General features: G+C 38.8%; 7 protein-coding genes across 12 annotated transcripts; 5 read left to right on the top strand and 2 right to left on the bottom strand.

The window, feature by feature from the left end:
• The first annotated feature begins 551 nt into the window (after positions 1 to 551).
• Csn4 (COP9 signalosome subunit 4) lies at positions 552 to 2,899 on the top strand. The gene is made up of 8 exons (XM_076441148.1): positions 552 to 639; positions 708 to 787; positions 1,006 to 1,124; positions 1,300 to 1,436; positions 1,502 to 1,616; positions 1,691 to 1,880; positions 1,951 to 2,328; positions 2,393 to 2,899. The coding sequence occupies exons 1-8, from the start codon at positions 557 to 559 to the stop codon at positions 2,524 to 2,526; spliced, it is 1,236 nt and encodes a 411-aa protein (XP_076297263.1). The 5' UTR covers positions 552 to 556; the 3' UTR covers positions 2,527 to 2,899.
• On the bottom strand, positions 2,895 to 6,678 carry LOC143217206 (voltage-dependent anion-selective channel). Its single transcript, XM_076441157.1, has 6 exons — positions 6,520 to 6,678; positions 5,367 to 5,689; positions 4,587 to 4,708; positions 4,226 to 4,334; positions 3,937 to 4,145; positions 2,895 to 3,814 (listed from the first exon to the last, which is right to left on the bottom strand). The coding sequence occupies exons 2-6, from the start codon at positions 5,684 to 5,686 to the stop codon at positions 3,723 to 3,725; spliced, it is 852 nt and encodes a 283-aa protein (XP_076297272.1). The 5' UTR covers positions 5,687 to 5,689; positions 6,520 to 6,678; the 3' UTR covers positions 2,895 to 3,722.
• Positions 6,679 to 6,987: 309 nt separating this feature from the next.
• Positions 6,988 to 11,551, top strand: LOC143217198 (SET domain-containing protein SmydA-8). Of its 2 annotated transcripts, none has more exons than XM_076441145.1 (9): positions 6,988 to 7,008; positions 8,696 to 8,763; positions 8,995 to 9,214; positions 9,647 to 9,897; positions 10,045 to 10,212; positions 10,323 to 10,549; positions 10,616 to 10,826; positions 10,900 to 11,045; positions 11,168 to 11,551. In XM_076441145.1, exons 3-9 carry the CDS (start codon positions 8,999 to 9,001, stop codon positions 11,398 to 11,400), a joined length of 1,452 nt encoding a protein of 483 aa, XP_076297260.1. In that variant the 5' UTR covers positions 6,988 to 7,008; positions 8,696 to 8,763; positions 8,995 to 8,998; the 3' UTR covers positions 11,401 to 11,551. The 2 variants fall into 2 exon arrangements, with proteins under 2 accessions (XP_076297260.1, XP_076297259.1); XM_076441144.1 differs by lacking the exon at positions 6,988 to 7,008 and adding an exon at positions 8,297 to 8,498.
• Positions 11,552 to 11,694: 143 nt separating this feature from the next.
• On the top strand, positions 11,695 to 14,498 carry LOC143217197 (SET domain-containing protein SmydA-8). The gene is made up of 7 exons (XM_076441143.1): positions 11,695 to 12,160; positions 12,442 to 12,637; positions 12,710 to 12,937; positions 13,071 to 13,355; positions 13,432 to 13,719; positions 13,786 to 13,996; positions 14,077 to 14,498. The coding sequence occupies exons 1-7, from the start codon at positions 12,072 to 12,074 to the stop codon at positions 14,385 to 14,387; spliced, it is 1,608 nt and encodes a 535-aa protein (XP_076297258.1). The 5' UTR covers positions 11,695 to 12,071; the 3' UTR covers positions 14,388 to 14,498.
• A 625-nt stretch (positions 14,499 to 15,123) lies between these two features.
• On the top strand, positions 15,124 to 17,404 carry LOC143217204 (erlin-1). Of its 3 annotated transcripts, none has more exons than XM_076441151.1 (5): positions 15,124 to 15,297; positions 15,629 to 15,748; positions 15,826 to 16,015; positions 16,083 to 16,341; positions 16,399 to 17,404. In XM_076441151.1, exons 2-5 carry the CDS (start codon positions 15,641 to 15,643, stop codon positions 16,817 to 16,819), a joined length of 978 nt encoding a protein of 325 aa, XP_076297266.1. In that variant the 5' UTR covers positions 15,124 to 15,297; positions 15,629 to 15,640; the 3' UTR covers positions 16,820 to 17,404. The 3 variants fall into 3 exon arrangements, with proteins under 3 accessions (XP_076297266.1, XP_076297267.1, XP_076297268.1); XM_076441152.1 differs by having other exon boundaries at positions 16,110 to 16,341; XM_076441153.1 differs by having other exon boundaries at positions 15,125 to 15,297; positions 15,687 to 15,748.
• Positions 17,405 to 17,548: 144 nt separating this feature from the next.
• Positions 17,549 to 19,260, top strand: Lamtor3 (Late endosomal/lysosomal adaptor, MAPK and MTOR activator 3). 2 transcript variants are annotated; one of them, XM_076441172.1, is made up of 3 exons: positions 17,549 to 17,772; positions 17,953 to 18,180; positions 18,343 to 19,260. In XM_076441172.1, exons 1-3 carry the CDS (start codon positions 17,749 to 17,751, stop codon positions 18,478 to 18,480), a joined length of 390 nt encoding a protein of 129 aa, XP_076297287.1. In that variant the 5' UTR covers positions 17,549 to 17,748; the 3' UTR covers positions 18,481 to 19,260. The 2 variants fall into 2 exon arrangements, with proteins under 2 accessions (XP_076297287.1, XP_076297288.1); XM_076441173.1 differs by having other exon boundaries at positions 17,549 to 17,757.
• On the bottom strand, positions 19,036 to 21,694 carry LOC143217205 (glyoxylate reductase/hydroxypyruvate reductase). Of its 2 annotated transcripts, XM_076441156.1 has the most exons (7): positions 21,470 to 21,694; positions 20,980 to 21,116; positions 20,744 to 20,874; positions 20,110 to 20,299; positions 19,688 to 19,851; positions 19,333 to 19,623; positions 19,036 to 19,176 (listed from the first exon to the last, which is right to left on the bottom strand). In XM_076441156.1, the coding sequence occupies exons 2-7, from the start codon at positions 21,045 to 21,047 to the stop codon at positions 19,061 to 19,063; spliced, it is 960 nt and encodes a 319-aa protein (XP_076297271.1). In that variant the 5' UTR covers positions 21,048 to 21,116; positions 21,470 to 21,694; the 3' UTR covers positions 19,036 to 19,060. The 2 variants fall into 2 exon arrangements, with proteins under 2 accessions (XP_076297271.1, XP_076297270.1); XM_076441155.1 differs by lacking the exon at positions 21,470 to 21,694 and having other exon boundaries at positions 20,980 to 21,193.
• Positions 21,695 to 22,274: the final 580 nt, after the last annotated feature.

Raw genomic sequence — 22,274 nt, forward strand, 5'->3', positions numbered from 1 at the left:
AACGTAGCACTGGCATTGGGCAAGCTGGGATCCGCTCACTCTAACCACGCTCTGATTAGTCCGTGTCCCTGATCGCTCGCAGCCAATTGCTAGGCTGTGACGTCACACGGTCCAGCCAATCATTTGGCTGGAACCGAAAATGCCAGTGAAATGACCCAATCAGATGTCATTTATGTAAAGTACATACAGTACTCCTTTTGGAAATAAATGCGATATAAATATTATACACTATATATATTTATAACAATTCGCAAAATTTATCTAAAATATACATGTACACCTGGGCGCGCTCTGATTGGTCCGTGTTTTTCGTTAATAACTCCTAAACAAAGCCGCAGTTGACATTGGTGCAAAGGAAAATGTCTCTTAGAATGGTCTCAGGAACCACTGGGAACCACCCCCTTTCGGGATTTTCACGAGTTTTGGGACACCCTGTATATTATATATATAGAGAAGTTGACACAAAAGTTTCGTACGCATTCAGTCTTGATTTGCATAGTTCGTGACCGCAGCGTAAGGCAATCTCGACTGATTCATTGTTATTCATGTAGAAAAGATGGTGGCGACGGCAGCTGCTGTACGTCAACAACTCACGAATTTAGCGTATTCCGGTGGCTCTCATAAAGATCAAGCGGAAAAGTAAGCCTAGAAAATCAAATTAACCACACAACCTTCTAAACATTTAATCTGAACAATGACACTTGCAGGTATCGAGCGATCTTGGACTCAATAATATTATCGTCCGGCGAAGAACTGGTTGATGCTTTAAAGATATTTATCGAAGCAAGTATGTTAATTCTTCTTCTAAACAAATGTACATGATCACATTTTCCAAACAAGTACAACAATATTAAATATTAACGCGCGAAAACTTTCTTCGTAAATGTATATATATATATATATATATTGGGTTGTGTGGAACGAAAGTAAATCAGATATTTATTCATAGATTTATTCAATAACATATTTTCCATTCGTAATAATGCATCTGGTTTCGTTTCGCAGTCGTCAACGAGTATGTCAGCCTGGTCATCTCGAGGCAAATCCTAACGGACGTCAGTGCTCGGTTGTCATTTCTGCCCGACGAGATATCGAAGGCTGTTTCACACTACACATTGGACAAAGTAAGATATGTTTTCTGTTCTCTGGTACGCAGGTGCGTATGTTATAGTACAGATGAATATAGAGCTGTAGTTAAAAGGTAGTCGATTAAGAAAGTAGAACGCAGAAGCAAGTCCGTTACAAATAAATGAATGTACCTGGTAGTGCAGCCTATAATCGAGTATTTTGCTTGTTGAGATTCAACCGCGCGTCATCTCTTTCGAGGAGCAAGTGGCTAGCATAAGGCAACACTTGGCGGATATCTACGAGCGCAACCAGAACTGGAGGGAAGCTGCGAACGTTTTAGTTGGGATACCGTTGGAGACAGGGCAAAAGTGAGCAACAGCAATATGGATTTACTAAGCATTCCCTTGTATCTAATTGCAACTATTATCTGCAGGCAGTATACAGTCGACTATAAGCTAGAAACCTACCTTAAAATCGCGCGACTCTACCTGGAGGATGATGACCCAGTTCAAGCTGAAGCATTCATAAACAGAGCGTCTCTTCTACAAGTATGCGATAGCTGATTAAAGGTTTTAATCGAATATTAGTTGTCTTTAACAACTTTATTTCCTGGTTTGTTCAGGCTGAATCGAAGAACGAGCGGCTGCAGATCTACTACAAAGTGTGCTACGCCAGAGTGTTGGACTACCGAAGGAAGTTCATCGAAGCAGCTCAGAGATACAATGAACTATCGTACAGAACTATCATACACGAAGACGAGCGAATGACCGCGCTCAGAAACGCGTTGATCTGTACAGTGCTAGCCTCCGCAGGTAATTCAATCGATTCACCGTAGCGTAGATTTTGATTACACAGTGAGAAATAACACGATTCGAACGTTAGGACAACAAAGGAGCCGCATGTTGGCTACCTTATTTAAGGATGAACGCTGCCAACAACTTCCTGCTTACTCGATCCTCGAGAAGATGTACTTGGATCGCATCATTCGACGATCGGAGCTGCAAGAATTCGAAGCCCTGCTGCAACCTCACCAAAAAGCATGCACGATCGACGGATTAGGGTCGACGATACTCGACCGCGCTGTTATAGAACATAACTTATTATCCGCTAGTAAATTGTATAATAATATCACGTTCGAAGAGTTGGGAGCTTTGCTGGAGATTCCGCCGACGAAGGCAGAGAAAATCGCCAGCCAAATGATAACCGAGGGTCGAATGAACGGGTACATAGATCAGATCGACTCCATCGTGCACTTCGAGAGTAAGTTATCAGTGAACGCAATTTTGAAGAAAGAATTATTAATAAAAATTTCTATTTCTCGCAGCACGCGAAACTTTGCCGACGTGGGACAAACAGATACAGTCCCTCTGCTATCAAGTCAACCAAATAATCGAGAAGATCGCTCAGACCGAGCCGGAATGGATCTCGAAAGCAATGGAGGACCAGATGGTACATTAATGTAAAATCCTTTTAATTTTTTAATTCGTTAAATAAACACACGTATCGGACGTTCAACTTCCAAGGCAATAAGGATCATCGTAACGCTGTAAACGAAGCTTGTACATTACAAACGATCTCGCAGTTAACGTGTTCAATTTTCTACGCATCAAAACACTTGGATACGTAAGCTGACAAGCATCGTGCGTGTTGTTCGCCAAAATCATATTAAAAGCGTATATAAAGAATATTCGAATTTTTGCTCTCCGTTGTTCGTCAAAATGAAAAGAGCCGATTGCTCTGAACGGTGACCCTAAATATAAAGAACATTCTAGCGAAGAAAATGCTGTAATAACGTTCTGCTGTAAATAAAGTGTTGGCACTCCGCATCGAATCAATTTCTCTTTATTTCGGTGAAAGCTTCGTCTAGACTTTGTTCAACACGTAAGCGAACAAAACCTTAGGAGTACAAACCTTGTTCGCTGCGATCGTTCCGCGGAACAGGACCATGGAATTTGTTTGTAACTGAAAGCGTTTATAATTGTGTTTATATCGATGTACACACGATTCACGAGACACAGAATGACTGGAATATTGTGTTCGAGCGCGCAGCGAGACACAGACTTTACTGGCAGCATTATTGTTTCGTTTTGAAAATGAGAAACGAGAGCATGCTCGATGTCGATATTTAATCCCTCGTACGTAGCTATTTATTTTATACAGCACTGGATGCGAGAATTTTTACAACAAACCAAATCTTAATGCTAATCGTGCGGTTTACAAGAGCGTACGCGTTGCGCCTTCTTTCTGGGATCAACTATATGGAGTTTACTATCGGTTTAGTAAAGTGATAACATCGTCGACAGGAACTGGAAGGCTGCACCGTTCGAATTCGGTGTGAAAAAATTTCCGAGAGACAGACAGAGAGAGAGAAGAAAATAAAAACACTTCTGCTTCACTGAACGTTGTGAATCGTGTTGCTCGTAAGATACTGATAGTAGTACTCTGTACTTCGTGTATACTTGAAACTAATAATCGTTCAACTAACGTTTCCAAGATGCATGGTATCGCGGTGGCATCTATTTCTGGGACAAACCTATCTACAAATTATAGGCGATACTTTATTCGAAGCATGTAGAGTGATGCTGGTCTTTCTGACGCGAAGTCACGAAAGAGTTTTCTGTGGGTCAAAGTCCTTTCGTGTTGGTGCTTCGCGTTTAGGCTTGGAGATCTAATGCGAAGCCGATCTTGTGTCCTCCGGAACCGAAGTTCTTTCCATCGATGTTTGTGGACAGCGTCAGTGTCACGCCTGGAAGAGAATGTTTTCACAATAATTCCAGCGAGATACAGCAACGCTATACGTACGTAAATTGTTGGAAAGTACGTAAGTAGTAAGTAAATAAGCACAAGTTTGTACTCTGCGTAACTGACCGTCGCGTAATTTCTGTTGGTACCCCAAGCCCACTTGGAGATGCGAGTTTATTTTGGCTCTGACGCTAGCGTCCTTGTCCAGATCGTACTTGGTGCCGATTCCAAACTGTGTGACGTTATTGCTAGAGTTCCAAGCGAGATTGATCGCTCCCTGCAAGTCTGGCTTCACCTTGTGATAAATGGAACCGCTGAACTCGCGCCCATTGTCCCTAAGAAAATAAATAGATTATGATAACTTGGTGCGTAACGCTTTTCTATACGTTTATCTAGAACCTTTAAAGTTACATACACCGCTGTGTGAAGAGTGAAATCGGAGGCAGTGAAACCGAGGGCGAAATTGTTCTTGGTAAGCTTATTCCTTTGCGTGTCAAAGCAGGCCTGATAACCAGCGAGCCATCCTGTAATAGAATTAAGATAGCTTATCGTTCGACATTTAATTCGTACATCTTTTTATCTCTGGTGCTATAATCTTACATTCCTTTCTTTCTGGTACATCTTGGATATTGGGAATAAAAAGGGGGGAATCTCGATTGGAATTACAAGGAAGCGCATCGCAGCGTGCGTATGAAAAATATTAAATATCTAGACAATAAAAATATTTAATATTTTTCGATATCAAAGTGATTATAGTCTCGTTGGTAAAGAATTACCTTGATATCCTACAACTGCTGTCGCATTGATCAAAGGACCAGCCGAAAGGCTGAGATCGAAATCTGCGTTCGCAGAAATATTTTCGTGTTTGTAAGACGTGTTTAACTTTCCAGTTTTCGTCCTAGAATAACATTATAATTATATTCTTGTTCTGCGAATTATTATCAGCAGATTGCGGATCTTCATGCACAATAAAAATTGTCTACATCTGTTGCAAGAGATAGAAACCAAACTGAATGTTATTTCTTCCCTTAATGATTTTAATAAATGCATAAAGATCCGCAGTCTAATTATCAGAGTCAGTGTGTACACGTAGGTTGTCGTTAGACTGCGAATTTTACGCGTTTTACTGTTTATAGAAATTTTCAGAAAACGTTGCGTTCAGAGTATTATTTTTATCGGAAGAAATGTGCTATAGAAAATGAATCAAGTACCTGTATATGCACTTACACTTAACGTTACTATTTTATAAATCTAGTGGGTTGGCAAGAAAGTAATTTTTTTCGGTATTTTAAGGTGAAATAGAGCCCAATTTTTTTATTCGAGCAATGAACCTTAATGAATAAGATATTTTCCCTTTTGTTCGATGATCTTTTGTCAAAAAGAATAAATTTCATTGACTAAAGCTCATCGCCTGAATAAAGAAATTCAGTTTTTTATTTCACCTTAAAATACCCAATAATTAGAAGAAGTATCAAAGCCAGACCTAAATTCTTAAGTTTGCAAGTAACTTCATAGTTTCTTAGTTCTGGCAAGATGAGAAAATCAACAAATTTTACCCAGTCTGTGGCGAGAAAGTACAGCTATAACCGAGAGTGAGACCCTTCAGTAATTTATCAGCAAGAACAACATTGGTAGCAAGTGTATTATCGGTATTCCACTTCTCGCTAAACGTTAGCCCATAATCGCTGATCTTATACTTGGTTTCCAAGGTACCGAATACTTTTCCAGTATCCTGATTGGATACACCTCCGCTAGAGAATTCTACTCCGGAGCTAGTCTTCGTTTTGACATCGATTTTAATCAAGCCAAAATGGTATCCTTGGCCGAACACGTCTCTGGCGCTTTTGCCTAAGTCGCTGTACGTCGGAGGAGCCATGATCTGCGAAAATAATATAAAACACATTAAAAACAATACATACGCATATACATTCTACATAAAAATAGCTCTGAAGGATTCTAAAAATAATCGACAAGAACACACAGACATTGTATAATATAATAAATATATATATCTGTTCCGAGCTTGTAAACAATGTTATAAATAAACATTTCAATTACTCTAGGATCGATTTAATTTGCACGTAAAATAATTACAAGAAGTCATATTAGAATACGAGCCTTCAAACTGACAATGTAACAATATTTCGGGGAATTTATTTTTCTACATACAGGACAACAATTAACAGTAATTAATACACAAATAAGACAGAACGTAACGTCATATAATTTGCTTAAAATTGACTGGAAAGAGTGATTACGATAACGAAGCTGTTAACACAGGATTGTTCATTAGAAAAATGAGATACGGGTCGGGCAATAATGCATCAATAATTTTGCCAGCGTAATATAGAGCAAAAATGGAGTGGTATTGACCCTCCTAGGTATTACATAAGGAGCAAATCAGCAGCTTTCAATTTCCAAGAATTCTTTCAAATTCAAAGTGTTACTCGCGAGACGGTTTTCATCGTGGAAAACTCGTCGATCTCGGAATCGCGAAACAAAAACGAAACGCTCGAGCGCGTTCGAGAGCTGAGATCACACAGGAAAGGACGGTTTGTCGTTCTGCTGGATGGCAGACGTTGCTTATCGCTAATGCCGGCTTCGTGGAAATTCAATTCACAAAAATTTCAATCGTATTTCGGTACACAAACAGAGGTTTACATTGGGAGAACGTAGTCCGTAGGGACAGAGAAATTTCCAGGTACTTACTGTTTTCTGTTATAATACACGAATGCAGAAAACTGCGTGACTTCGCCCAGAGAATGCGTTCGCGAAACGGTTGGAGATGGTGCACCAATCGAGCAGGGAAAGACGTGCGACCTGCGCGCTGTCGCTCTCGCGCGTGCGTCGTGCGATCAATTCTGAAAAGTTAGCAATTTATTTTTACAAGGAAATTATCGATAACGATAGTATAATTAAATTATAGGGTAAATCGTTGAGAATATTCTGGAATTATCGGAGACTGTTAAAGGAATCAATTAGTTGATCTGTTGATCCACTGATCCACTTTCCGGATGTTACGTAATCTTGAGGAGTGCCCCCTGCAGTTATAGATGGCGGTTTCGCACGCTTCCGATTTACCCGAAGGCGTTTATTGAACTTTCAACAGGGGATGAGAATGATTGTTGTTATGGTTACGGAAATGTTTCTCACTGATTTGCTTTGTACATTTTCCGATAGATTCTGCGGGGACAGTAGGTAGATCGTACGATTTTTCATATTATATATATTTTCCTTGATCTTTAAAGATCTTATTATTAGCTTCAAACGTTTAGCTTTATTTCACGAAATACATGTAATTATTACTGCAAGCGGTTGTTCATATTTAAATGTATTTTGCGAGACTGTATAGAACCTTGTTACTAATTTATAATATCATCATATAATATATATATATATATATATATATATATATATATATATATATAGTTTATATGTATACTTAATAAAATAACATATATATACCCAAGTAGCCACAAGTAGCCACGTACGTCCCTAAAATGTACGCAGAATGGACGTAGGACGTTTGGACGTGAACCGTACGTTTTAGGGACGTACGTGGCTACTTGGGTATAGATATACATTGTGTATATGTATGTATACAAGCTGAGAGTCACTTAACAAATATGTTTGTTGTTCTCAAAGATACATTAAATGTCTTGAGGACAAAGTTGAATGGTAGAATGGGGCTCACACGATACAAAAAAATTTTTGTTTTTATGTAATTTTTTTTAGAGATATCATAAGGTCTTCTTCATTTTTTTAATGGAACCACCCTTTTTATACATCCACAATGATAGTCCCTTTCATTACGAATTCAGTGACTATAATTACTCAAGGTCATTCAAGGTCACGGGCAGAAAAAACGTATAAAACCAAAATATTCATAAATGTTCGAAATTATGATATACATGCCTGTAAACAGGCTCTGAAGGAATGTCCGTGGCCTTGAATGACCTCGAGTAATTATAGTCACTGAATTCGCAACGGAAGGGACTGTCATTTTAGGTGTTTAAAAAAGGGTGGTTCCATTAAAAAAATGAAAGAGACCTTGATATCTCTAAAAAAAATTACATAAAAACAAAAATTCTTTTGGTACCGTGTGAGCCCCATTCTACCATTCAACTTTGTCCTCAAGACATTTAATGTATCTTTGAAAACGACAAACATATATTTGAGGTGAAAACGTTAGGGTTAGATAAATTTGAAAAATGAAGTACTTGTACAAATGTATATTTATTGAAGCGTATTGAGTATTGAAGGGTGAGAAGGGTGAAATTGATTTGAGTTTATAAGTAAGTTCGTAAGTTTGTAAGTAAGTTTAAGTATATAGATATACTTACAAACTTACGAACTTATCAACTTACTTATATACAAACTCTCTTATTTACGGACTTACAAACTTACAAACTTATACTCATGAGTAAGTTCGTAAGTATATACACTGAGTCGGATCGTGAAAGATGTTGGTAGAACCATCTGGATCATGCTCTTGGCAGTGTCCGTGGATGGTATATTTTTAATAACACGATTGTATAAATATAGATTCGGTTTTTGTCGGATTAAAACGCATCCGCATTCGTGCATTGCAACATTCGATTTAAACGCGATAATCACGCAATAAAAACGAATTAAGGGAATCGATTGCCAGTGCTTAATTATCGTCGATCATGTCGCAACAAAACTCGGTATGTTTCATACTTGGAAACGCATATTCGTTGTGCTGAATATTGTATTCAATAATCTCATCGTGAGAAGAATTCAATTCTTACCTCAACTGTGAAACTTTCTAAAAATTTTAATTGCTGAAAAGAAATTATAAAGGAATTTTTTAAAAATACATTCACACAGTGATAAATACTACGTAATATGTATATTTTTATAGGAGTCATCGAAATTAGATGGTAAAAGCACCGCAACATTCAAAATACTCCAAAACGATCAAGTTGGAAGGTAAATAAAACCGATTTGTATTTTACAAATTTTATAGAATTTTCTAAATATTAATTTTCCCCTCATTTTAAATAATTGAGAGATAAATTCGTTTGATCAGTTTCGTCATAGATTATGCTTTAACTAGACCTTACAATTTTTAACTTGAATTGAAATTTTCCTACAGTTTATAACGATTTATGGATCACTCAAAAATGGATGACAAAATCGATCGAAATTATTGATTTTCAGATATATGGTAGCCAACAAGGACTTGGAGGCAGGCGAGGAAATCCTGACAGAGACGCCGTTTGTAGTCGGACCGAAACCATCCACTTATCCCTTGTGCCTCTCGTGTTACACGGCTTGGCCGCCAACATTAAATGACAAACCACTTTGTTCGAAATGCGGGTGGCCCGTTTGCTCCACAGAATGCGAGAATCAACCGCAACACAAAGATTACGAATGTCAGGTAGAAATCATTGTCAAATCGATTTCAACCTTCTGCAAATCAATTTTCACTTTTTAAAGGTTATGCGTTTCAAATTCACCCTTGTGCAAACATTCGTAATGGGTGAAATTGATTTGCAAAAGGTTCAAAATTGATTTGCAAAGCCTGTCAAAGGTTGAAATTGATTTGCATAATGTTGAATTCGACTTGCAAAAGGCGAAGTTGATTTGCAAAACCCTATTGTACAATTGTAAAGTTGCAAAGTTGCAAAATTGTAAATTTCTAAAATTCTAAAATTGTAAATTTGTAAATTTATAAAATTCTAAACTTGTAAAGTTGTAACATTATACAATCGTAAAGTTGCGAAGTTGTAAAATTGTACAATTGTAAGGTTGCAAAGTCATAAAAATGTACATATATACATTTTTCGATAGATCCAAATTTAATGTTTAGATATTCGCACGAGTGAACGAGAAATTCAACGTAGCAGCGGCTTTAGAAGAGGCCAATGAAAACGGCGTGCCTCAATTAGAATGTATAACGCCGTTAAGGCTACTATTGGAATTGGAGAAAAGTCCCGAAAGATGGAATAATGAAGTCAAGCAGATGGAGGCTCATAATAAAAAAAGGAGTGAAAAAGAACATTGGAAGTCGGACCAGGTCAATGTGGCAGCTTATTTGAGAAACCAGCTGAAGCTCGAACGGTAAACCTTTATATTTCAATATACTTCAATGTCCCTTCTATTCGATTACCACTGTCCAACGAAATGAATCTTTTTCTGTGTTCAGCGATTGGTGAATAATTATCAAGACATTCCATTGTCACGTGTTATAAATATTATTTGTTGCAGATTCTCGGAAGAGCAAATTCAAACAGCTTGCGGCATTCTGGAAATAAATGCATTCGAGCTTCGGACAGCGAATGGATACTGCGCGAGAGCTCTCTATCCTATTCTTGCGATGATGAATCATTGTTGTGTCTCGAATACGTGCCACAGCATTTCACCGACAGATTTCAGGTAAACCGATGATCACTCTTGTTTGCCTGGACTCGTTTCAATGTTTCGAAGATTTAACAACAAGAGGACACTCGCTGAAAATCAATCTCTCCTTACATTGTATTTTACAGAGTCCGACTGCGAACCACAGTTAAGGTTCCGCTGGCTGGTGAACTGTACGGAAGCTATACGCACTCGCTGCTACCGACTATGTTGCGGAGAGAGCAGCTTCTCGCAGGAAAATACTTTGCCTGCGCTTGTCCGAGGTGTGCAGACCCTACGGAGCTTGGAACGCACGTGTCCTCCTTGAAATGTAACAAGTGCGACAACGGAATCGTGATGTCGTTAGACTCCTTAGGTAATTTCACGCTTTTCAGTAATACCGAACAAGAGAAATTAATATCTGTGTACGAACATTCTGTAGACCCGGACAGCACGTGGAAGTGTACGCACTGCGAGTTCACGACCAGCGGAGCAGCTGTCCGGAAAGTATTGCAAATCATCCAAGCAGAAGTCGATGCGGTGGAGACAATTAGCGGAGCTGCTGGAGCCGATGCTATTCAAGAAAGAGAAACGGTTATGAAGAAGTATCGCTCTGTTCTGCACCCTCATCATGCCTTCAACACCATGTTGAGGTGAACACGGCGTTCGTATATTCTCCGATATACGCGTATATTTCTATATTACTATATTAGCGTTTGTTTTCAGGCATTCGTTGACGCAGATGTACGGCCGCGTCGATGAATATCTCTTGGACGATCTACCGGATGTAGTGTTGGAACACAAAATTGACATGTGTCATCTGCTGCTGCAAGTGCTGGACGTTATCGAGCCAGGCTATTCTCGCATAAGAGGTAACGGCTTTCTCTTTACCATAAAACATTTACAATGGACGTACGATTCTTTTTACGATTTCATTTACAAAAAGTATCTGCCTCCCCTAATTGTAAAATTACTGTTGTGTACTTTGCCGAAGGAATGACGTTGTACGAGCTCCACGCACCTCTGCTTTTCGTCGCTAAAACACAATGGAACGCGGGCCTGCTGAATGAGAGTGGCCTGAAATCGAAAATGATCGATGCTGCCGGCATTTTGAAAGAAGCTGCGACCATTTTATGCTTGGAGGCGGAGGACACCCCCGAGGGGCAGATAGGCCTCGTCGCAAAGGACTCGCTGGCTCAGCTCGAAGAGTCGATCAGTAATTTATAAATATACATATTTATCGTCGATACAATAAACTCTGAGATTCATGTATGATGTAACGCAAGCTACGTATATACATATATGTATTAATATAAAAACGAAAGGAATTCATACAGTGTTCAGTACCAGAAAAATATAAATAAAAATATAAATAATTCATTTCTTACAGTATAGCGCGTCTTAGTGTTAATAACGAGGCTTCTAAACGATGAAACCTCTCGTCGAAATCTACAGGATTACACAAGAAGGAGGCAAAATATTCTGGTTCACCAATCGTTCCTGTTGTTTCAATAATCATCGTAAAATAAGAATCCTGTAGATTCGGACAGGCTACGTCTTTTATGTTCTATATAAATATTTTTTCTGCAATCTGAAAATTGATAAACGTTAGCGAAAAATGTGTTTTCTTTTTTGTTTGAACTTGCGAAACACGTGGAAGTCTGTAGCCTAATCATCCGTAATCCCTGCATTTTCTAGTTTCATATCCGCGCATAGTTTTGTCACGAGTGCCTGGCAGTCGCGCGCCATGCTGCCTTCTAATAATACAGCGGTGTATCAAGATAGTTCCAAAGACAGAGACGGCCCAGGCTTCATCTTCCTGTATTTTTGTCAGTCACGAACCATCGGAAATGCGCAAAACGCTTGCACGAAGATTGGTGTACATTTAAGAAGAAATTATGTGCAGCATGGCGCTGGTAGAAATATCGAAAAGTAGTCCATCCACTGCTTCAAAGTATAATGTTGCTCATTCGGAGAAACTCGGCAGGTATAAACACAATATTATGCACGGTTCTTATACTATATATAGCAACGGCAACTCCGGAAAGCTGTATAGTTCGACGAAGTAGATATAATGCTAACGAAATAATTGTTTTTGAAATCCAATTTTCGAAATTTCAAAGTTTTTTTGCGATGACCTTATATTTCGTTTGCGTATAGTTGTAGAGCATGGAAAGACGAGTTCAACGATATGTCGGAACGTATATCTACGACGTACTGTAACGGAGAAAATCAAGTTTCAAAAATAAAAAATTGCATTACTCTTAGGTATTTACAAGCAGCAAAAGACTTAGCCGCCGGTGAAGTAATACTTCGAGAGAAACCCATTGCCGTGGGACCGATGATTTGCAGCAAGGATTACTTGTGCTTCGCCTGTTTACGTTTTCTACCAAAAATGAAAAAAATGTCGCAATACTTTTGCTCGAAATGCAACATTGCGCCTTTGTGCGGCTCCATCTGCCAGGTAATTGATAAATAAATTCTGCAATTTATCCGCTGTTAAAAATCCAATAAAACATAAAGATAATCGTTTCAGGAAGAATCGAAGTATCACACTCCAGACGAATGCGAAATATTGAGAAACAACCGGGACTTGTCGTCCGAGAATGTGGAAGACATCATTGGTGTGTTGTTGCCTCTGAGATTATGGCTTTTGAAAGAAAGAGATCCGGGAGCGTGGGAACTGGTAGAATCTATGGAGGCCCATATGCAGAAGAGGAGGAACACGTCTGTGTGGAAGGACAGGGAAGAGAACGTCGTAAACGTGCGTAAACTACTTTGCAAATTAAAAAACAATTTATTCCGGATTACATGCTGATAATAATCATTTTTCTCGAATATCCCCGAAACTATTCACCGCGTCGAAAAGTATGTTAGATGTTAGATTTTCAATGTAGGTCATCAAGGCGCTAAAATTGATCCCCGATCACGACGCGTCTACGTCAGAGCTTCTGCAACAACTGTGCGGAATTTTGGACGTGAACATGTTCGAGCTGCGATCTCCGGGGGGTATGGACGGGCTTTTTTTGCGAGGTTTATATACGGCGGCCTCCCTGATGGCGCACGACTGCAGAGGAAACACTCATCTCACCGTGGATGATAAATTCCAGCTGACCGTGTACGCGAGCTTGCCGATACAGCGAGGCGAAACTGTATTTTTCAATTACACGTCGTCGTTTTTGGTTTGTCGACCGTCCACTCGCTTTCGAAAAAAATAAAAATATATTTCGCATAAAATGTTTGATATTTTAATTTCAGGGAACGTCGGGCAGAAGAGAACATTTGCGAGGTGGAAAGTACTTCGAGTGCGAGTGCTTGTTATGCGAGGATCCCTACGAAATGGGATCGTACATGAGCAGTATTGTATGTCCACGATGTAGGCGTGGTTACATGGGAATTGAAAATCCGTTGGCGATAAATCCGTACGAGAAAAGTGTCAGGTGGCAGTGCGACAGATGTGGCAGAAGCATCGGAGGTCGTCTTGTACGAGCAACGTTAAATATTACCAGAACGTTAATGGAGGACACGGACGACAGTGACGTCAAAGTAATTAATTAAATTCGAGAAAAACGATTTTATTAAAGAAAATAAGAACCAGCCTAAACTTTGCAGAGTTTGGAGAAGCTGACGACTAAATTGGCTCGGTCGTTCCACCCGAACCATTTCGTGATGATGTCCTTGAAACAGAAATTATTAGCCGCGTACAGAAAAGAAATGGCGACTCCAAATCCGCCGAAGAAATGTATGCAAAGAATGCTAGACACGTGCAAAGAGATCCACGATGTGTTGGAGATAGTTGAGCCAGGGATATCTCGATTGAAAGGTAACTTCTATATATTTTCTTTAGATTCATTCTTAATTTTCTTGCAAGGCTATCGACACGTTTGAATGAAATACTTTCAGCTATAATGTTGTACGAGATGCATTTACCACTGATGCTGTTAGCGAACCGAGCGTACGCTGCGCGCGAAATTCCTCTGGCAGAATTGTCTTCTCGTCTCGAGGAAGCTGGGAGTCTCTTGAAAATGTCGCTCAGGATGCTTCTGTTGGAACCAGTGGATACCCCGGAGGGTAAATTAGCGAAACGAGCTTTACAGGAATTGAAAGCACTGAATCAGAACATAGCCGACGTTAAAACGATTACTTTGGTCGAGGACAAGTGCACGCACGATAACAGAAAATCATCGAGACACAAGTCGAACACATACAAATGAATATGTTCCCTAAACAATAAGCATTTTTCGATCCATCGTTACGTGGATATTTTGTAAATTGTAAAAGTACGTTAATGTATAAATGACATGTATAAAAACATGTATAATGATGCTGTCCACCATTTTTAACCCTGTCAAAAACGCTAAAAATCAACTTCAAACACATAACTTTCGAACCGGTAAATTCCTAACATTGAAACTTGGATTTTCGGCATTGTCCCGCCTAAATCTACAGGATTACACAAGAGAAAGGGAAAAATTTCTGGTTCCCCAAGGAGATGGAGCAATTTTGCTTTCGATTTTTGAAAAATTTTTAGTTGTTTTAGATCCACAAAGGCTGTGGATTTTATTTCATTCCAATTTCTTCAAATTTCTCTACAAATAAATTTTTAAATGTTTTCGGCGCAACGGTTCGATCGTTTATTACGAATTATAAAGCAACTTTGCTAATTGTCAAACAAAATCAACGTTTCGATCCCCAGTTTGGATCTTTTTCATTCGTATCTTTATAATTTGTACTAAACGATCGAACCGTTTTGCGCCGAAAACATTTAAAAATTTATTATCAGCAAATACGATCGATAGAAGAAACAAATTTCTCTACAAAAATTGAAAAATGCATAATCCGCAGTTTAATAATAAAAAATTATCTTTTTCATAAGTTATTGGTTCAAAGTAAAAATCAATTAATATTATAGGTACATATTTAAAAACGTCCATATATATATATGTATATAGAACTATAAGCAACTATAAGCCGCTATGTTATTTACTTGAACCACACACTCTTGTCACTGCTGAAAATATAAATAGAATATTTTGAAAATATGAAGTCACAAAATGTTTTCGGCGATAACAATTCATAAGCTCAGTTGTGGTTGATTACATTATTTTGGTCTCGTGAGCACAGGTACATAGTATTCTAAATATAAATACATAAATTACAATTCTTTTGCGACATAACCTCTTCTACTATACACACTACATATTTAAATACATCGTAGATAGAATAAAAATATTAGTACTAAATAAATATACGTTTCATATAATTCCGTATATTTTAGTAGATCGTATTATAAAGAATGTTGGCACGAGTGAACGTAAACAAAATGATATAGCGAACGATAATAAAGATAATAACTGAAACTTTTGAAGAACTGTCTCTTCTTTGCATAGTTTACACACTCTACAATGTACAATCTCTCCGATCATGATACATAAGACATTTTGATTAATTTTAGAACGTTATTGCCATGTTCGACCAGAGCATTATCGGTCTGTGCTTCTTTGTCTTTCTAGCAGTTGTTTTCAACTGCTCGTTGCACCACATCGAAGAAGGTCATGTCGGCGTATACTTCAGGGTATGTTTCGGTATCATTACGATAATTACAACAATGTTCCGGAACATTTACACACATCTAACAATCGTGTTTCACAGGGAGGTGCGCTGTTGCCTCAAGTCAGTAATCCAGGATTTCACATGATGATTCCGTTGTTAACTAAATACCGTTCGGTTCAAGTCACGTTGCAAACGGACGAGGTAAAGAACGTACCCTGTGGCACCAGCGGCGGCGTGATGATCTTCTTCGATCGAATAGAAGTGGTGAACATACTGGATGCGAACAGCGGTGAGAATTCCATAAACTCTGTGCTAGCAATCGTTTAAGGATATTAATCAGCTTCTTCGTGGTACAGTTCACAACATCGTGAGGAACTTTACAGCTGACTACGACCAGACGTTGATATTCAACAAGATACATCACGAACTGAACCAGTTTTGCTCAGTGCACACGCTGCACGAAGTGTACATAGACTTGTTCGACCAGATAGATGAGAACTTGAAAACTGCTCTGCAGAAAGATCTAAACGATCTAGCGCCTGGTCTAAGTATCCACGCCGTTAGAGTCACCAAGCCTAAGATTCCAGAGACCATTCGAAAGAATTACGAGCTAATGTAAGTAAATACAAACACGATTTAACAATTCCGATGTTTCGATGCGAACCGTTTCAGGGAGGGTGAGAAAACGAAACTGCTGATAGCCACACAGCATCAGAAAGTGGTGGAGAAGGATGCGGAAACTGACAGGAAGAAAGCCATCATCGAGGCTGAGAAGCAGGCGCAGGTTTCGAAGATCCAGTTCAATCAGAACATCATGGAGAAGGAGTCTCTCCGACGGATAGTTGAAATTGAAAATGCGATACACCTGGCCAAACAGAAGAGTCTCTCCGACGCGGAATTCTACAAAACAAAAATGCAAGCCGAGGCGAACCAGTTTCTCCTTACCTCGGAGTATCTGGATCTGAAGAAATACGAAGCACTGGCACAGAATGCCAAACTCTATTTCGTCCAGGACACGCCCAAGATGTTTATGTACGAGAAGGGTCTGAACGATCCCATGGTTCATTCCAGCGTGGATACGAAGGAATCGTAATTGTACAAGTGAACGTTTAGCTTTAGCCTTTTCGATGGTAAATTATGGAGTACAGCGGGACTCCAGACTTTTCACGTTAAGAGAATACGAATCGATTGGAACAGTAAGCAGAGACGAATCTTTTTAATTTTGTTTATTTTATATTGGCACATTCGCCAGAGCTTTCTAATCGAAACTAGCCTGAAGAAGACGGTGTTTCTTTGGATAATTATTAAGTAAAGAAATGTGATCCAATTTAATTAGAAAAATCTCACGAATGTTATTTGCGTTACAAATGTAATTTTAATTTAACTGTCTCGACTATTTTTACTTTAGCATTTCCTTTTCTTGTGCTCGCTGTCTTCGCTGTATTGCATACTACAAATCACATGATCAGCACCGAGGTTTGCTCATTCTCGGAGCGAATGCCGTGCTTTCGTCTGAAAATTGTCGAAAGTTTCATCGAAGATTTGCCAAAGTTTCTACCATTTCAGTGTAACGGTGAAATTTCTATTAATTTTTCGAAGATCAAAGTATAATTTCCATTATGTTCGTTAGAACTTTCGAACAGAAATATTGTTTAACGATACTGTAATGAATAAAAACTTACAACACGATATTCAGTGTTCCGGTTTGCTTTTTCGACAGTAAATTAATTTAAAAGTAACAAAAATTACGATTTGAACCTTTTTGAAGCTTTTCAAAATACGGTGCGTGCGCAGTTTGAGCTTCGGAGTTCGGACTTCGGACCACTTCGGACTAGTTCGGACAGACAGACCAGGACAAACGAGAGATGACAAACTGGACAACTAAATAGACAGACCACATGACAATCTGTCAAAACTGCAAAACTCTTTCGAAGCTGGCGCGCCGTTGTCGACGTCTAAGATTGATAAATTAATTACGTATTTGTAAGTTACATTAACCTCTCCTACCACTAGAATTCAGAGATGACAGCGGTAAGTTGCGAAATTGTATGTACCAAACGTCTCAACTATTTCGTATTCTATGTACTTTAAGGTTATGTGTAGATAATTTAAGCGAGTCTCGAGCCATCTGCGATTCTTTTTGTATATGTAAAGTCATATGCTCACTGCAAGATAAAATACTATTCCTTGTTGTAGCATGTGATACATTTATTATAATTATTACAGGAACTGAAGAAGTTCCTCTACGGTCTTCTAAGCAGCGTCGAAGGGCTTCATAGTATACTGATAACAGACAGAGACGGAGTGCCTGTTGTTTCCGTGGCGGATAAACAAGCACCGGAGATGGCTATGAGAGCGAGCTTTCTGTCGACGTTTGGAATGGCCACCGATCAAGGCAGCAAACTGGGGCTCGGAAAGAACAAAACTATCATATGCATGTACAGCAGTTACCAGGTAATCAAGTTTAAAATTTCTCATGTAACGTCATCTCTTTCTACTTTTAATATTCTACTAATTAAACGTTTACACTGTGAGCGGAATTGTTGGCTTGTCCGACAAATTAAACGTAAGCTTTTCGGGTTGCATTCTCTACATCTTACTTGGTTCCATTCGCAGGTGGTTCAAATGAACAAGCTGCCGCTAGTCGTCAGCTTCATCGCCAGCCACAACTGCAACACGGGTCACATTCTGTCCCTAGAGAATAAGATCGATCCGATTCTAAGCAATCTGAAGAACGCGGTGGTGGAAGCTTGATGGTTACCTGTTGTGCATTACGGGTGATGAATGCCGAACAATGTTGCTATACATCGGTTTCCTTGCGTAAAGAGAAACTCGAATTTTTATTCTACTTTTGAATCGTCTATTCGACCCTTTGCATTCCGAGGAATGAGCAATGCAAAGGGTTGGAAGGGTGAGATACAAATGTGGCGGAAGGGATAGATATTATATAAAGTTTAATATGATTTCTATTATGCGTCACAGCATTTCGATACTTTCTATGTACAATATATATTTGACCCTTCGTGCTCGGAGCTGTTCCAATTCGAGAACCGAAGAAATACTTCGATTTTATATGATTTTCTTAATTTTATCGATATAGAATTGATACAACATCTCATACAATACTGTTAGCAATTTATTGAAATATTAAACACGTTCGGTAAACACGTTCAGAGTCACTGCTCGAGTGCGAAGGGCTACAACACAATTATTCAAGTTTTATAACTGTACATACCACAGAATACGTGTAAAAAGTAGTGCTAAAATATATTACTGAGAATTAAGTGATAGTATTAAATTGCAATATCGATGTCTTTGCACTGTGGGACGCAAATTACAATGGATACAGCAACGGCTTGTTCTCCAGTCCGTTGATAATGTTCTGTGCGGCAGCGATTGACATATCACGTCTTGTCTTCTTGGTAGCACTGCCCAGATGAGGTATGACCACTGCAATACGTATTTGTACGTGTACATATTTTGCTATACATGATTAAGTGGGATACAATGTGTAATAAACGCTTAGAACTGTAATTACGATGTTTATTTATAATTTTACTGGGAGGGAAACGCAACAAATGTTGTTTCGAATATGGTAATACTGACCAGCATTGGGGAGCTTAAGAAGCGCATGATCGGGAGGCAGCGGTTCCGGATCGGTTACGTCGAGGCCAGCCGCGAAGATCGTTCCACTGCGTAACGCCGTGACCAGTGCGTCCGTATTGACGACCTTGCCGCGACCGATGTTCACGAACACGGCGGTCTTCTTCATTTTACCAAAAGTGTCGGCGTTGAATAATCCCAGCGTTTCGTTGTTCAGTGGTACAGCAACGATGACGAAGTCACTCTGCTCGAGCAGCTCGTCCAGCGACACGAAGTGAGCTCCTAGTTCGTCGCCTACACGTATGAAATATAATTATTAAAATAGTTTAATGAGAATCTTTTCTAATTTGATAGGTACCTGCTTTCTTGCGGGAGTGGCCCGTGTAGACGAAACGACCGACGTCGAAACCTTTCAGTCTCTTTACGATTGCCTGTCCGATGTTGCCCAGTCCAACGATACCAACCGTTGAACCTTGCAAGTCTTGGCCAAGCAACCACTGGAGACTGTGTTCCACTTCTCCCCTAATTTAACAATCGTTTTAACAAGCATGTTATTTTTACGATCGTAACTACTGGAAAATGAACGAAGAAGAGAAGATTTAAATTGTTTTTTCGAGCTGCAGTAATACTGTAGTAATACTAAAAATATTTTTAGAATTTAGATATCAGTGTTCAGCAGAAGCTAAATCGATTGATTCTCGTTGAAATGTCTTCTAATCACTGGGATGGGGTTTCGAACATATTTGGAACATGTTTGAACGTTTATTCATTATTAATTACCGTTCGAGTTTCAAACGCCCCTCGTGTGTCCGCCTCGCCGCGTTCAAAGTTAACAGTACTGCAATCTCAGCGACCGCGGCTGACAAAACCATAGGCGTGTTTCCCACTTTGATTCCTCTTCGTTTAATTTCGGGAACGTCCAAATGGTCGTAGCCAGCCGACATGGAGGACACGACCTTCAACGTTGGACCTGACCATTGAGAACGTCTTTTTAAATACACAATTTGTTATTTTATTATTTTATATTTTATTTTGATGGGAATTCGGAATACTGTTGTGGAGAAAGTTCCAACCTGCAAAATTCTACTTTCTAAACTTAGGATTTTCCATTTTATCAATTGTTTTTTGAAAATCGTGACTCAATTTTTAGAAACGAGAGAATTTCGCGAATATTACTGGAAAGCGGATTTTATGCATTTATGAAAGAAGCGAGTAGGTGTTTAAGACTGTGGAAACATTAGAAGAATTTAAATTAAGAAAGAAAATCAATTTCCGTTTCATTCCAGTTTGTTGGAATTGAAGTAAAAAATTTTGATTTTATAAAGATCCGCTGTACAATGATGACTTTAGAAATTAGAAGTTTTAATTAATTTCTGTGAAAAGTTGATGTTAGTAGTAGGTTTTCTATCTGTACCTGCAATATTAAGAAATTCACTGTTTACATTATAGTGCTTTGCTATAAAGACTGCATCGTGGCCTGGAATCGCTTGTAACACGTCGTCGCGCGAAGTGTTCGCATCATCGTGAATTATCGTAACGTCGCATCTAAATGAACAGAAAACGCACTTAAATATTTATTAACATATTGACAATTTACTGGACATTGTTTGTACTTTTCTTTTATACGAAATATTATTGTATGTATATTACTTTGTTCGAAGCAGCTCTATCCCTTCAGACGGCACGTCACTGCTAGTAACCAATACACGTGGTTTCATCGTGGATCTGTCGCACACTGCTGCAATTGCAGAACCATTCGCAACTGTTACAAGTACCGAAGTACCCACCTGTGAAACTCCCGCGTTATATAACAGCTGTATCAGCTCTGGTATCAGATTGTGCGCGCACGCGTGAGTCAACGAGAAGATAATGAAATTCGGAAGTTGTAAACACAGCGTCGAAAACCCAGCGGAACCGAAAAGAAAAGGGAAATTACTGACGCGAGAATACAGACTTATTTGCAAAGGAGAACGCGGTTGTAAATATAGACCTTTTTCTTAGATAATTCTCAGAATAATGTCAAATGTTTCAACGTGTAGAATCTGCACAATTAGGATTAATAAATTCATTCTATTCAGTCGGCCATTAAATGGTATATTGTATATATGTCCATAAATATTTGTGTAAATTCTGCAAATACCTTTGTTATCAATAGATATATGAAAAAATGTGTCGTATCGAAATCAAGCTTTTTAAAAATAACAAAATTCGAGCGGAAATTTTGCACATTCCATTTTTTCACCACGAGTGTCGCAACACGCTTCTTTTATCTTATTGTTAGCTTGCAAGTCATCGAGAAATGTTTATCATGTCCCCAGAAAAAAACAGATCTAATAAACAAGCTCCACGACTGACTCGAATTATAAAAAAAACAGGAAGGATAAAAATAACGTTATCGGAAGCTGCGTTTTTGTAATAACAACCGCAATATCCTATTCCAACTGTTACACATGTGTGAACCAGTGTGAACCACACGTCCTCGCTAACGATTATATTATCTGGAGATAAACACGTTCAGAGATAAAAACATGAAAAATGCTTTTACATAAATGAATTCCGGTAAAGTACATGAACGATCATCGTTTGAATTGCCCGCCATATTCGAATTTTGGCGTCTCCATCTTGTACAGTGCTGCCAACATAACAGCAATGAACAGTGATGAATTATCATGAATTATGTAATACACAGTAATACATTATGGGGGTAGTCTACCCTCGATTTGTAACTAGAAAATTACTAGAATCTTACTAGATTTTGGGTCGAAAATATGGGTTTGCGGCCAGACGTTGATTGACCTTATTAGAACAAATTGTGGGCTGTGTGAGGGCTCATTCGAAAGAGGAAGGTTAGACGCAGCGCGCTTTTCTCACGAGGTTAACGAGATTATGTTTATATCTAATAATATGATGGCCCAAAGTAGAGAAAAAATCTAGGAAAAAATCCC

Source organism: Lasioglossum baleicum, chromosome 16, assembly GCF_051020765.1.
Source record: "Lasioglossum baleicum chromosome 16, iyLasBale1, whole genome shotgun sequence".
Taxonomy (NCBI): Eukaryota; Metazoa; Arthropoda; class Insecta; order Hymenoptera; family Halictidae; genus Lasioglossum; species Lasioglossum baleicum.

Excerpts from the sequence above, each read along its gene's own strand:
- Csn4 (XM_076441148.1), top strand. The coding sequence starts at position 557 with ATGGTGGCGACGGCAGCTGCTGTACGTCAACAACTCACGAATTTAGCG. Across the intron at positions 788-1,005 it reads AAAGATATTTATCGAAGCAA|TCGTCAACGAGTATGTCAGC; the intron begins GTATGTTAATTC and ends TTCGTTTCGCAG. Across the intron at positions 1,437-1,501 it reads CCGTTGGAGACAGGGCAAAA|GCAGTATACAGTCGACTATA; the intron begins GTGAGCAACAGC and ends TATTATCTGCAG.
- LOC143217206 (XM_076441157.1), bottom strand. The coding sequence starts at position 5,686 with ATGGCTCCTCCGACGTACAGCGACTTAGGCAAAAGCGCCAGAGACGTG. Across the intron at positions 4,146-4,225 it reads TTCACTCTTCACACAGCGGT|GGACAATGGGCGCGAGTTCA; the intron begins GTATGTAACTTT and ends TTATTTTCTTAG. Across the intron at positions 3,815-3,936 it reads CCAACAGAAATTACGCGACG|GCGTGACACTGACGCTGTCC; the intron begins GTCAGTTACGCA and ends ATTCTCTTCCAG.
- LOC143217198 (XM_076441144.1), top strand. Across the intron at positions 10,550-10,615 it reads GATGTCGTTAGACTCCTTAG|ACCCGGACAGCACGTGGAAG; the intron begins GTAATTTCACGC and ends AACATTCTGTAG. Across the intron at positions 11,046-11,167 it reads AGGCTATTCTCGCATAAGAG|GAATGACGTTGTACGAGCTC; the intron begins GTAACGGCTTTC and ends ACTTTGCCGAAG.
- LOC143217197 (XM_076441143.1), top strand. The coding sequence starts at position 12,072 with ATGTGCAGCATGGCGCTGGTAGAAATATCGAAAAGTAGTCCATCCACT. Across the intron at positions 12,161-12,441 it reads CATTCGGAGAAACTCGGCAG|GTATTTACAAGCAGCAAAAG; the intron begins GTATAAACACAA and ends CATTACTCTTAG. Across the intron at positions 12,638-12,709 it reads TGTGCGGCTCCATCTGCCAG|GAAGAATCGAAGTATCACAC; the intron begins GTAATTGATAAA and ends TAATCGTTTCAG.
- LOC143217204 (XM_076441151.1), top strand. The coding sequence starts at position 15,641 with ATGTTCGACCAGAGCATTATCGGTCTGTGCTTCTTTGTCTTTCTAGCA. Across the intron at positions 15,749-15,825 it reads ATGTCGGCGTATACTTCAGG|GGAGGTGCGCTGTTGCCTCA; the intron begins GTATGTTTCGGT and ends CGTGTTTCACAG. Across the intron at positions 16,342-16,398 it reads CGAAAGAATTACGAGCTAAT|GGAGGGTGAGAAAACGAAAC; the intron begins GTAAGTAAATAC and ends GAACCGTTTCAG.
- Lamtor3 (XM_076441172.1), top strand. The coding sequence starts at position 17,749 with ATGACAGCGGTAAGTTGCGAAATT. Across the intron at positions 17,773-17,952 it reads CAGCGGTAAGTTGCGAAATT|GAACTGAAGAAGTTCCTCTA; the intron begins GTATGTACCAAA and ends TAATTATTACAG. Across the intron at positions 18,181-18,342 it reads GCATGTACAGCAGTTACCAG|GTGGTTCAAATGAACAAGCT; the intron begins GTAATCAAGTTT and ends TTCCATTCGCAG.
- LOC143217205 (XM_076441156.1), bottom strand. The coding sequence starts at position 21,047 with ATGAAACCACGTGTATTGGTTACTAGCAGTGACGTGCCGTCTGAAGGG. Across the intron at positions 19,852-20,109 it reads GGGCGTTTGAAACTCGAACG|GGGAGAAGTGGAACACAGTC; the intron begins GTAATTAATAAT and ends TTGTTAAATTAG. Across the intron at positions 19,624-19,687 it reads CCACTCCCGCAAGAAAGCAG|GCGACGAACTAGGAGCTCAC; the intron begins GTACCTATCAAA and ends TCATACGTGTAG.